General features: G+C 37.6%; 2 protein-coding genes across 5 annotated transcripts in view; one reads left to right on the top strand and one right to left on the bottom strand.

Annotated features, from left to right (window-relative positions):
* Positions 1-417: 417 nt before the first annotated feature.
* The window catches only part of LOC144978155 (RING finger protein 141-like), a 29662-nt gene continuing 15830 nt past the window's right edge, over positions 418-14249 (bottom strand). For all 4 annotated transcript variants that reach the window (XM_078923844.1, XM_078923845.1, XM_078923841.1 and 1 more), the window contains one exon: positions 418-13843. In XM_078923844.1, the coding sequence (XP_078779970.1) occupies positions 13687-13843 (157 nt within the window). In that variant the 3' untranslated portion in view covers positions 418-13686. The remainder of the gene's footprint in view (positions 13844-14249) is intronic.
* On the top strand, positions 8596-11423 carry LOC144978156 (uncharacterized). Its single transcript, XM_078923846.1, has one exon. It carries the CDS (start codon positions 8596-8598, stop codon positions 9286-9288), a length of 693 nt encoding a protein of 230 aa, XP_078779972.1. The 3' UTR covers positions 9289-11423.

The raw sequence follows: 14249 nt of genomic DNA, 5'->3' as shown, positions 1-14249 counted from the left end.
TTTGAAGCAGAATTGAATTCTCTTTCGTTTGGTATATAATTTTATATTGTATAAAATCATATTCCTCTCTAAAAATCGATTTTTTTGAAGTTTTTGACGAAAAAAATGCCGAAATATGAGAACATTGAAACGAAACTTACATGAAATGAAAAAGTATTCAATTTTCTATTCATGGTAAAAATTCGAAACTATTTTATGGAACAGCGTCCGCAAGCTGGCTATTTAAAAAGAACGACCATGCCCGACGAAGTCATTCAAACGAAGGAGCCGAGTTGACGTTAGTCGACTCGCGACTAGTTGTAAACAAGGTGTGATTGATTGATTGATTTCATTCAGGAATGGATTCAAAGCTCATTATAGGTAAGTTATATGTTTGAAATCTACTTTCTGATCATTGAAAATATTGCTTTTTTTATATTAGTTAGTTTTTTTTGGTCAAAATCGTAAACGCAGTGTCTTTTAAAATTATTTCACTTGCGGTATTCCCTCGTATCCAGCAACTGGGAACTTTGTGGCACTTTGTATTTTTTTATGTTATATTTTCCCCTAAACAAATACCAGGAAGACTTTAATCAGTTATCTAATTTTATATGACACCAATCTAAATTTTATTTTAATGAATAATACAGCTGTACTTTGTCATCTTAATACACTAGACTTTTGTGGCGATGAAATCTTGATTTCAAAATGGCGGACACTCAATTCAGGTTTCGGACGAGTCCATTGCGGACAACTTATCGAGATTCACATTAGTTTTGTTTTAGTTCGAATGCGTTCTAAGGTTATTGGTCAAGACATTATCATTAATTATTATTATTATTATAGAGGCGTATGTGACTTCACAGCAATAGTAAGCTTTTTTTAAAAAAAATTATGTTATGAAACTTTGCTTTGGATGGGCTCAGACCCCTGTCAATAATTTGGATGTGGACTGATCTGTTTATAAAGTTATATGACTATTGTGATCCTTCAATATAATTTCAGTAGATCAAATATTAATTGTGCGCTACCAGACTGCCTGGTACTATTATTACTAGCTATTACCATGGCAAATGACTTTTTTTTTTCATATTCATGTTGTAATTATTGCCATTTCATCAGATTCAGATTATTGTTTGGTATTTTTTATTTATTGGGGTTTATAATAACGTGTATCTATTTCAATGTTTGTGTAAGGAAGATTTTGATTTTAATGATAAAATTAGTAATTTTCATTTTTGATATATTTCCTCAGATGATGATGTTTACCAAGGGTTAAAAAATACCTTTTTGGTATCTGGGAGAGGTAGACGACCAGATTTGCCACCAATAAAAGTGAACCAGAAGTTACTTGTACAGCTTTATTTTTTGAAGCAGGAATCGGAGAACTGCTCATAAAAAAAATCTTGGAAGGAGGTGACTATATTTTTATTTCGTCATTTATATGTAATCACGTTTTTTTCAGAGAAGTTTCCCAAAGCTATCATGTGATCATCCATTGTCAAGAAGTGAGCAAAGTCAAGACAGTTGTTCTCTGACCGCTTTTTTTTTTTTTTTTTTTGCTGGCTAAGATTAAGATGTTTTGTTACAGGAAGAATTCGGTGAGGATCATATGAAGGGGTATTGGTGCATTTCAGTGCCTAGTGGGATTCACTGTACATATGAGTAAGCATTGCTAACGAGAAAGGTACAGAGTTAGGTAACAATTGACAATGTAAAATTGTGTTGTATTGCCATTGTCTCATCTTTTCAAATAATTTGATTTCAGATTGAAGACTGTCTTCTACGGATATCCCCAGACCTTGCATCACACAGATCACGGATAAGGCATGCAGTGGAGCGTGCTTACCAGAGATTCTGCATGCAACGGCATGATCTGTCGTTCCTGGAATGTGGGGTTGACTTCGACTTTATTTCGGATAAGTTGTCGAGTTTTGGCATCACCCGTGCTTCATTGCCCTTTCCGCCTGCATCTTCACTGGATTTGAAACACATCGATAACGGATTAGTTATTGATATTGAACTTTCCAGGAGGGATATGGGATTAAGTTCAAACACAACGGCTCAATGGGTTTGTCATTTATCTGGACTGAGCATCAATTCTAAACTTTTTTGTGTCCTAAAAAAAACATTCAAAGAGTATGAACGACTCAGGAGCAACAAGACCAAACATCCTGAAAGGCTTCAGCAATTTCTGCTATCAAAATTTTCCCTTTCTTCGTCTCCACAACCACCCTCACATCTACAGCCTTCATCATTGCCATTACAAGTGCACCCTACGCCTCGCCCACCCACCCCACTACGATCTAGTCCAACTCCAACTACTCCAAAGCTGAAAGATGACCAGTTACATTTGATTCAGTCTTTGAATGAAAAACTTCTAATTGTTGAATCTGCACTACGTGATATTCAATCGGAGAAATTTTCTCTACTGGAGGAGGTAAAAGGACTGAAAGAGAAACTTAGTTCAGCTGAGGATAAAGCTTTAGTTACTGTGTCTAAATTAGAAGAAAAGTTTGAAGCTGAATTAAAGAAAAAAGATTTAAAGTTAAAAGAAATTAAAACTGGGCATGACAAAATTTGTAAAGATTATTGCTCAACTATATCTGTTTTACACAGTGATTTAAATAAGAAAGATTTGTCCTTACAGAAAATGAAGTCAAAAAATAAATACCTTACAGATGAGTTACAGAAAGAGATCATCAGATATGAAAATTTAGAAGCTAATCCATTTGAAATTAAAATTAAAAATTCTAAAAATAATGAATATTCTGATGATGTCAGGAAAGCTGTCATCGCCTTAGTTTGTGAGACAGGTGTCTCAGCTAAAAATGTAAAAAAAGTAATTGATATTGTATCAAGCAATATTTTTCATTATGTATTTTCTGAAAATTTACCTTGTGCTCAAACAGTTTTAAACATGTGTGATGAGGCTTTTGTCCTTTCAAATATGCAAACTGTTGAAAATGTTTTAAAATCTGAAAATGCTACGTTTCATTTTGATGGTACATCAAGAGATCAGAAAAAGATAGTGGGACATCAGTTCACTTTAGATAGTGGGGAAACCTTTTATCTGGGGTTTTTGCCTGTTGCCACTGAAAATTCTGACACTCTTTTGGATATTGCTATGATTGTTATTAGTAATTTAGTTGATTGCTATAAAGATGTGTACTCCATTTCTCCTGATATTATTTTAAGAGAAATTCTTTCTAAAATTACTAGTGTCATGTCTGATAGGGCTGCGCCCAATATTCTTTTTGGTCATAAATTTACAGATAAACTAAACGCTGAGCTTGGAGATTCCCTTCAGATCAGTTTTTTGCATTGTAATGCACATTTTCTATTAGGAATTAGTTCTGCCTTTGAAAAGACATTGTCAGTTTTTGAACGAAAGTTGATCACTCAGGACGATGAGTATTTAGGAAGGGACAAAGATGGGGCCTTTTCATTTTTTAGCAAAGATTCAGAGTCTGCGACAAATAGAATAATTCGATGTACTTGTAATTTGTTGGGTCCCAGGGGTGACCAGAAAAATGGATGTCGTCCACAGTGGATTACTTTTTGTTCTGATACTCACAATGTTGTTCTCATTCCTAGTTTTAAGTCCAACAGGTTTAATTGCTTTTTTGAAGCTGCTGTTTCTATTTTATTCCACCATGACAATTTATTGAATTTTTTCACTTCTGGTATTTTACATGATAACCCAAATTTATTGATTAAGAGTGTTACTCATGACCTTCAAGATTTAAGGTTAATGTCATTGGTTTGTTGTATTGCCCTATTTTGTTTAAAAGTCACTTCGCCTTATTGGTTTCTTGTCAAGAGTAATACAGTGAAGTATACTGATTTTTTTATGTATGTTCAAATGATGCATGACTGTTTTAAGAAATGGGCTGATGATCCCTCTGAATTACTTGATATTTCTTTTACATCTGTTTTTGGAGATGCTCTCCCTTTTTCCAAATCCCCTGCATTTGATATGGTACATAGTCAAATTGACAAATTTAAAAATGTTGTAATGATTGATTTGTTAAAAATATTATGCAAAGATGTTTCTTCTGTTACTGAGAGACAGTTGAAAGATTTTTTAAATGATGGTTATTATGCTCATGTCAGTGATGAAATGAAAAGAACATTGAGCCATTGTCCTCTTACAAATTTGGTTGGTGAGAGTGCATTTGGTGATTTCGATTATGACATTAGTAAAAGGAGAAATGCATCACTCCATAATCGGTCCACCATTCATGCTGTCAAACGCAATAAAACAATATCGTTTTTATCTAAAAAGTCTGTTGAAGAGCAAGGGCTCATGTTCAAAGTAGCTAGAAAGCATGGGAAGAAAATGCGAAATGAGAGTAAGATGTTAAAAGATAAAGTAGATAATGATATAAGATTGAAATTTGTAGAGAATCAACAGAAGAAGATTGATAAGCATATAAAGGATATGGAGAATATTTCCAAGGTTGAACGAGATGTTGAATTACACGGTGGGCCCTGTCGAACAGATAAAGATGTAATTGATTTATTTGACAGGCTTAGAGTTGAAAATTATTCAATGACAAAGATAAAAGATATATTGAAGAGTGAAATACGTTTTCATAAATGTATGTCGGGCGGAAGGAGTTTAAGATTTGGTGATGTTGATTTTATGTTGGATGCTTTAAAGTCTTTTTTAAAATCAAATTCTGTTTCTGGTGACATTGAGAACCCATCAAAGAAGCGAAGAGTTATATAGCCTGATTGAGTTTAATTTCTTTTTCAAGCATTAATGATGTAATGTGCATTTTTTTTTTTGGTGATTTCTCGGTTTCGGATTATTTTTCTCTCTCAATTTTCATAGCTTAGTCTGAAGCTGCTGAAGTTATCTAATTTATTTTACTAAGGAGATCATACTATTTCTGAATTGTACGTTATTCATGCTGTACGTATGAAGTGTTTTATTTGTATATCCTGACATTTTGCATATTTGTGAGTTTTTTTATTAGGTGAAATTTTTGTGATTTCATTATTTCAGTCTTGCTTCATGTTCTTTAATGACCAATGTGTGGCTTGCATACTTTGGCTATTTACATTTTGTCATTGTATGGATAATGAACTTTAATTTGATGTATCACATGAATGTGTACATGTTTTTATTATTTTTTAATGAATTTTTAAAAATCGTTCAAATTGCTCTTTTTTACCTCCCTTGTCGTTTTATGTGAAATTGGCTTCGGAGCCATTTTCAAGACCTTTTAAAAGTAAAATAAAGTTCTTTAATATGCTTGGAAAAAAATAGGCGTGTTCCCTGTGTTGCTGTCTGTCTGTCTAGCAAGTTTTAGGTATGTGGTTTGATTACTTTTCATTTTACAATAGCGCAAAGTTGACACCGGAGCAAGTTGCGCGAAGGCGCATATTTTTCGAATCTTCAATATTGCGTAAATTCCTTAATAATTGAGTTAGAGGGCTCATTTTGGTATCAAACTTCTTAGAAAATTGAGTACTATGTGATGAAACATAGACTTTTTGGTTTTTTCTTAACTCAAAATTTGGTTTGGTGTACCTACTCAATACATAAATAAACCATTTGATATAAAACTGTGCATCACTAGTTTGCTTGTCGGTGTGTTACGGCCCCTGTTTGTGTTCATTGACAATAATAGGTAAAGGCGACGGACTGAGTGCGTAGTGGACGCATTGCGAACTCACTCCGGCGCTTAAGTAACATCGGGGCAACTGTCACTTTGTTACAGACATGACGGAGGAAGTTAAGGAACATGAAAAGTCTGTAGCTAATGAAGTAAAGCGGAGAATAATTGACAATCAAGTGAAGACAATTCAGAAAGCAATAAATGAGATAACCACTAGTTCTGAATTAATGAAACGTATTATTAATATGAAAATATGGCATTTTGAAAATGGACGAAAACTTGCTTTCAAGAAGCCCAAATTTGGGCGATTTTCTACAAATTTCGAAATAGAATATCTTTTTAAATTTTAACCGATTTTAATAATTTTTGTACCATTTTAACCAGGAAAAAAAGTTCTACCCATTGAATTCAAATTAAAGACAACAGTTCTATGATCTAAATTTGGGTTTTCCGTACATAGTAAGATGTCGAAAAAAAATAATCATAATAATAATAAAATGTTCTAGAAGCAAAGTAAAAAAAAAAAATTTTTAATTATTGTTTCAAGGTTTTTTTTCTTTTTTTTTTTCTTCTTTTCCTTCTCTATTTTTGAGAATTTACATTCAGGACATGATACTGCCCATTGTAGGGGATAAGAAATGGACCGAGGGAATATTCCAATTTCAGTTAACATGGAGATTAGAAAAAAGAATGAACAAGAACTATTGGGGAGAATTTTTAGTGCCACCTCTGGGGGATGACAGGTGGAATGATAAACAATTCCAGTTAGAATTTAGGAGGGCTGCAACCAGTCCATGTAAGAAAACCAGCTTATGTTGCAAACCTAGAACTGCCTCCTTTGGGGTCATTAATGTGGAGAACTAATATTATTTTGGAAAGATTATTTAGTAAGGCAGAATTGACGTCTGATGGTGCAAGGACAGTAGGACCGATTTTATTGTCAAGAGACTTTAAGTGGGAAATAAATAATACGCATGCACTAATCCAATACCACCTGTGCACCGGGTCAATAGTTCCAATAGATTATCGTAGGGGAACTGAGTTAAACAGAAAAGGAATAGCTCCCAGTTTGTAGAAAGGAAGATTATTTGGACGGTACCTTAAAAGTTTTATTAATGAATAAACAGCACTGTAAGGTTAATACGTTAAGAGATAAAGAATAAGCAATTGATTAATAAAATTAAAGCTCAGCGGGTAGGTCGTGGTTCAATATAGAGTTAAAGATCAATAAGGGAGTGATAGTACCTTTCGGTGAGTGACAGTCAGGAGTCACTGGTCCACACCTCCAATGGAATAGAAGTCGGTTTATCTATTTGGTGGTGAGATACCCATGCTCACAGTGTTGCCGGATATGTCCATTTGGTGGTGAGATACCCATGTTCACAATGTTTCTGGAGATGTCTGCTTGGTGTGAGAGAGATACCCATGTTCACAATATTGCTGAGATGTCTGCTTGGTGTGAGATACCCATGTTCACAATGTTTCTGGAGATGTCTGCTTGGTGTGTGAGGGATACCCATGTTCACAATGTTGCTGGAGATGTCTGCTTGGTGTGAGATACCCATGTTCACAATGTTGTCAGATATGTCCATTTGGTGGTGAGATACCCATGTTCACAATGTTGTCAGATATGTCCATTTGGTGGTGAGATACCCATGTTCACAATGTTTCTGGAGATGTCTGCTTGGTGTGAGAGGGATACCCATGTTCACAATGTTGCTGGAGATCTCTGCTTGGTGTGAGAGACCCACGTTCACAATGTTGCAGAGATGTCTATTTGGTGGTGAGACGACCAATGGTTTTGTGAAATCTTTACAGCCAACTCAGTGTCTGTGGTCAGGTCACTGGGTTACACTGGTTGATACAGCCAGAATCTCGCAAGGATGTGAATTTACACCATTTACCATCCGTGGATTGGTAATACAGTTGGTAATAATGGAATTTCTTATTTCTCTCCCTCAGATGATGAGACTTCGTGCTGCATTCACAGAGGATATCAGTGCACAAGTGATTCCATCTGTGGATGTGGCAGGACGAGTTGAGGCCGAGACCCTTGTTCCTGCACGCTCTTTGAAGGGCAGCCGTGCTTCTCCAGGCAGAGGATATCAGCGCACAAGTGATTCCATCTGTGGATGTGGCAGGATGAGTTGAGGCCGAGGCAACCGAAAGCCGAGACCCTTGTTCCTGCAAGCTCTTTGAAGGGCAGCCGTGCTTCTCCAGGCAGAGGATATCAGCGCACAAGTGATTCCATCTGTGGATGTGGCAGGATGAGTTGAGGCCGAGGCAACCGAAAGCCGAGACCCTTGTTCCTGCAAGCTCTTTGAAGGGCAGCCGTGCTTCTCCAGGATTGACCGACAAGTCGTGGAGGAGGCGCGGTTAAACCACCTCGGCCTGGATAAGAAGGAGAAGGACATTGTTCTTCTGTCAAAATTAGAATGTGGTGTCCACCTGTCATCTACCACAAGGGGAAGTAGAGAAAAGGCAGAAATTTAAGACAGGGTTTTTTTTCCATGGGGAGGTAGTGTGTAGGGCGTTTTTTAAATGGTTACACAGCATGAGTCAGGATAAATTAACCTCTTTAGCAAAGCAATATAGAACTTTTGGGATAGAGGCTAGACAGCATAAAAATCCGAAACGGCACCAAAACATTCCTTAGCATTCAGTGACATTAAGGCAGTGGTATACTTCATTATTAACTTTGCAGAAGTGCATGCTATCGTGCTCCCTGGACATCAACCTGGTCACTGGAGAACTAACATCAAGCTGCTTCCAACAAACGTTATAGGAAGAAACAGGTTTACCGTGCGTACTGTGCATCTGCCACTCTTAGTGGCATGAGATCTTTTTGTTTTATGGAATCAGCTGACACTTTTTGTAACAACCACGCGCCCCGCAACTGATCTTTGTTGGTACTGTCAGAAGAATTCAACACGTCTTAGTCTTATGCGTGCTGCTAATCTTCCGGATGACGAAAAAAGTGAGATAGATGTTACAGGTACAAAGTCATCTGGAAAAGGCTTCAAAGGAACACTCTTATTACTATTACCAGGAGGTGTGTGAAGCCGTTAAGATTAAGAGTAGTCTGTCTCCTGGTACATCTCTTGGTCCAGAGAATAAGAGTGATTGTTCCTATGATGGAACTGTGCATTATAGTTATGATTTTGCTCAACAAGTCCACTACCATTCCAATCCCTTGCAACCAGGACCAAACAAAAATGCACTGACTATAGCATTCCTTACCAAGGGACAAAATTCCAATGCTTCTTGGAATCTTGTTAGGAAGGGTAGGCCAACAACTTGTAACCTTGGGATTCGAGGAGGGAAATTTTTACACGGGGTTAAATCGGTGGGTTGGGGTTTGAACCATGAGAAAGAGGTGATTGAATGTTTTTCTGCTAAATTAGGAATCACTGTTGAAGAGACAGGAGTATGGCTTGACGAGACTGGATTATTGGGTGCTTCTCCTGATGGACTTGTTGGGATAAAATGTGCCTATAGTCATCGTGATAATACTATTGAACATTGTATTAAAGATACTAAATTTTGTTTAGAATTTGTTGATTGTTACTATTATCCCAAGAGTATGAATAAAGGGAATTCTATTTTATCTTATGTTATTTATAGCACCTATAGGAGCATTATAATCACGCTAGACATTTTATCATACTTCATGTGTTAGACCAATGTTAGTCCTGTTAAACCAAACTGCCTATTAAATAAAAAAATTCTTGAAAGTTCAGACTGCATTGAAAATTTATTTCTTTATTTTATATTTTATCTTTTTTTGTTGCCTATTGAGCTTGATCACAGCTCTGTATATGAATCTTTTATTCCATTACCTCCACAGATCTACCATGTAAAACAACATGTGAATGCCCAAGGGGATCTTATAAATGTTCACATGACGTAGCCCTCTTTCTGCATGCTCTGGATAATCTGAGACGTACTGACACGGAATGCCAATGGAAAAGAAAACGTCAAGCTGACGATGTCCTTAAACCAGCAGAGGAGCTTTTCCGTGTAAAAGTGAAGTATGACCCATTATCCAGAACAGAAACAGACGATGACAGATCTTGGCTTTACAGCCAGCTCAGTGTCTGGGGTCAGGTCACTGGGCTACAGTGGTTGATGCAGCCACAACCTCGCAAGGATTTTACTTTACACCATTTACCATTAGTAGATGACATCTTAAATGATCCACATTTTTTATCTTTTGATGACAAAACCAATTATTATTTTGAGAGAATGAGAGTATCCTCTGATGATATTTCAAACGTAGCATGCCTTACCAAGGGACAAAATTCCAATGCTTATTGGAATCTTGTTAGGAAGGGTAGGCTAACTTTGGGTCAGTATTATTAACTAGAAAAATTTCTCAATCTCAAGCTCTAGATTTGTCACTGATCCAAAGTCTGGAATTTGTTATGACACGTAAAGGCAGCAAACGGGTGAACCAAAGTATTGGGGGATCTGGCAGGGAGAAGATCTTGGTGAAATCTTGCTATTCTGCCAGTGGCAAGATGCCACCCCCCCCCCCCCTCCCACATGTGGTCTACAACAGCAAAAACCTTCACAGAGATTGGATATTGGATAAGTGGTAGACAGGACAATCCTGTGTATGTGTGCATGGTACATAGTACACAACAATGCTTCTTTCACTCTGCTATTGCCCGACATGAAGAACTGGCATGCCATGGTGTCGTCAATACAAAATTCCACCCATGAACCAACCAACAGGTCGGTATTCTATCCCTATATATGGGAAGTATTGCTTTGGAGTTGTGAGGAAATGTTTTGAATGGTCTAAATTGTCAAGCTGATCAACTCTGCACAATGAGAACTGCCATGGTGTCGTCAATACAGAATTCCACTCATGAACCAATCATCGGGTCGTTACTCTATCCCTATATATGGGAAGTATTGCTTTGGAGTTGTGAGGAAATGTTTGGAATGGTCTAAATTGTCAAGCTGATCAACTCTGCACAATGAGAACTGCCATGGTGTCGTCAATACAGAATTGCACCCATGAACCAACCAACAGGTCGGTATTCTATCCCTATATATGGGAAGTATTGCTTTGGACTTGGGAGGAAATGTTTTGACTGGTCTAAATTGTCAAGCTGATCAACTCTACAAAATGTTAGAACTAAATTTCATCCTTGTGTTCCAAATCACAACAGGAGAATAAGACAAGGGAAGATGGATAGCATCCATTAAACACCCCTTGCCAAGGACTTCCTTCTGCATCTTATAACGCTAGTACTCTTGAGCCAGAGAGTTCAATCTCACCACATTCTCTCATCCTCTAATGCTTGTACTCTTGTATCACCTGGCGAGCTGAGGTGTGTGAATGAGGTTCCAGATTGATGTTTTTGACGAGAGAAGAGTCGTCAAAAACAAGAGAGGACATACAAAATGTAAATTTCATTACATTGGTCACTGGATCAATAAAAAATATTTTTTTTTACAGGACTGCATGTATCACAAACCATCCTTGTATTTTTAAAGAAAGAATCAACTATACCAGTGCGGATATGATGTAGACCTACTTGTGTTAAGCAGTGCTTTCAGCACTGCGAGGTCATTTTACAGTGCATTACTAATTTTGATCACTCTTCATCAGCCCAGAGAGGCCACTTTTGATCTAACGTGTTCTGCCAAACTTTTGTATTAAAATTTATAATATCGCAATATTTACAGTACAGCTTGTATTTTTTTAAAAAATGTTTCTTTATAATTCCTTGCAGTAGTTCACACTCCTGTAGATATTTCAAATTTGTCAGTGGATCAACTAACCGGAACAGAGACTTCAAGATATGGTGTCACCAATACAGAATCTCCACTTTTGAATTTAATGGCAAGTTTTACCAACAAGTAAGCGGCGTGGCCATGGGCACAAAAATGGGACCTAGTTATGCTTGCCTATTCATGGGGTTTTTGGAAAAACAAATTATGGATTCGTTCCCTGGTCCCAAACCTGAGGTGTTTTTGAGATACATCGACGACATTGTTGGCATCACTGTGTTGTCAGAATCAGAACTAACCAACTTCTTTGATTTTTCCAACAACTTTCATCCCCAAATTAAATTCACCAGCACTGTGTCACCCACCGATGTCACCTTTTTAGACATTCATATATATGCAACCCCCTTTTGCCTCAGTACTTCTGTCCAATACAAGGACACTGACAGCCACTGTTACCTGCGCTATTCAAGTTCTCACCCCATACCCTGTAAAAACTCTATTCCTTTTTCACAACTCCTCCGATTCAGACGCCTGTGCACCCAGGACTCAACAGTCAAAGTAAAAGCGACAGAACTCATTGATTTTTTCAGAGCCCGGAACTACCCCGATCATATCCTTCGCACAGCGCTCAACAAAGTCAACACCATCTCCAGATCCCGGGCCCTTAATCCCACCACAAGAAATAACCAAGACAAAACCACAGATCGTCCCAAACCATCCTTACCTACCATCCCCATAACCAACAACTAGCCAATAGCATAAAAGCCCAATTCAATATTCTCCAACAGGACCCACTTACAAGACACGCTTTCCCTCACCCTCCCCTTATTGTCTATCACCGAGATCGTAACATTAGAGACCGACTAATACACAGCCGCTTTAGACAGTCCCCCCTAACCTCCTTTGGCACGTCTCCCTGTAGTAGGAATTGCCTAACTTGCCCCTATATTAATAGAACAACAAATTTCCATTTCCCCTTGCGTGAATGGACCAGTCGCGGCTCCTTCACCTTCATCTCTAGGAACATCATCTATGCCATACACTGTAGGAACTGTAATATGTTCTATATTGGCCAAACGGGTAGACGCTTGGCTGATAGATTTAGGGAACACCTGAGAGATACATCTCAGCAGAAACACGTACCTGTTTCTGACCATTTCAACTCTACTGGGCACAGTCAATCTGACATGTCAGTCTTTGCACTCCGACACTGCTCAGATACTCATACTTGCACTATTACGGGTCACAGTAGCATCGTGATTCAAATGTTTCGCTTAACCATATGGACGTACCCAACCCGATTGTTGGGACCTAAACAAAAAAAAAAATCAAAAATAAAAAAACCAAAAAAAACCAAACAAAATCAATCAAATCCAAATCGCAAAAAGCCGGCGACGTTTTTTTTCGGTAATCCAATCGGCCGGCACTCTTGCACCCATGTTCAACACGGGTCTGGTTGGTCTCTCAAAGGTTTCCAAGAGACTGAATTTAACACAGAGCAAGATCAACCATGACGATGCTATGCAAATGCAGCAAAAAAAGATCTGCCACCCCCAAGAGCAAGAGTCGTATTAAGTTGTCATCAAAATGGAAGCATAAACATCTTCATCTGCAGCGTCTTCAAGAGAAATTCCAGAAAGAGGAGCAAGAGTGGGTTACATATGCATCAAGTGCCTTCAATTGTTGACCTGATGATTGTTTTTTTTTTTCTCTTTATCTTTTTTTATTTTATTAAAATTTCGACAAAACTTGTGGTTTTTACCAAGCATCATGTTGCATATTTAACATGCTAACGTGGTGCTTGGTAAAATAAAAAAAAGTAGATAAATTCACCATGCCTACATCCTAACATGGATCTTAATTCCATAATATAATAGGATTCAATAGTCTGATGTCACGTCTGCCTAGCAACGAGCAGCTTGGTTCTAAACAAAGAACATCTGTACTTTTTATTCTTCATGCTGGCTAGACCTTTTTCATATGTCATGTGATCAGAATGTATAAAAGTCAAAACATGATCAAATTTATAATGATTTTCTCCTCTGGATACACTTTTATGCTCGTAGGATAAGTATTTCAGAAGGGTGTCAGCCATTGTTCCGATAGTTTAGAACCAGTTACTAATTTACTATGCGCCATTACGAGGGAAGTGACGTCACGACTGTTGAAGCCTATTCACAACTAGAGAAACAGTCTGCCTTGGCAAAACTCAAGCGACCAGAGTGGTTCATAATTTTCATATATCACAAATCATTATCGTAAACAATTATATACATATTGCCTTGGTAAGTATCAACATTAAAATAACAATTCATCACCACAAACGACTGAATCACTCAGCTGTCCCTTTCCTGTCTGCCAGTCCTACCAAGTACCCTGTGACTTCCTGTTGGTAGTTCTCCTTGTCATTATCATCGGGAAGCACCCAAGCATCGTCGTTTCCTTCAACTTTAGACCGACACAAAGGACACGTACTGTGTTGAGAATCCCTGAAACGTGTAAGACGAGGACAAGTCAAGTGTCAGAACCAGGTTTTGGATAATTCATAAGTGGAACCATAAAAAATATGAGCATTTATACACTACATTTCCAACGAACACACTTCACAATTTTCTAGTTCCCCAGCAGACTATATAGAGCCATATTTCCATTTCATACAGTACCAGTTTCTCCTTTATGCGTTCTTTGTGTACAAACATTCTTAGAATATCTGTCAACTTCTATATAAAAGGTACTCATTCACTCCGAGAGAAGTGACGTGATGTGTAAAGTGCTTTACCCAAGGACACTGTTGGGACCAGAATTTTCCATTATCACTGTCGTCCACCTTGCCATTGACTGTATTTAAGATCTTTTGGTTTTCGTGACAAGACGAGACACTGTACCGCTGAGCCA

The sequence above is a fragment of the Berghia stephanieae genome, chromosome 8 (genome assembly GCF_034508935.2).
Source record: "Berghia stephanieae isolate SIO BIC M18660-M18661 chromosome 8, UCSD_Bste_1.3, whole genome shotgun sequence".
Classification (NCBI taxonomy): Eukaryota; Metazoa; Mollusca; class Gastropoda; order Nudibranchia; family Aeolidiidae; genus Berghia; species Berghia stephanieae.
Note: the sequence above shows the minus strand (reverse complement) of the source record. Positions and strands in the feature narration are given on the sequence as shown.

What these genes read in the sequence shown, in the direction of transcription:
- LOC144978156 (XM_078923846.1), top strand. Translation starts at nt 8,596, where the DNA reads ATGTTACAGGTACAAAGTCATCTGGAAAAGGCTTCAAAGGAACACTCT.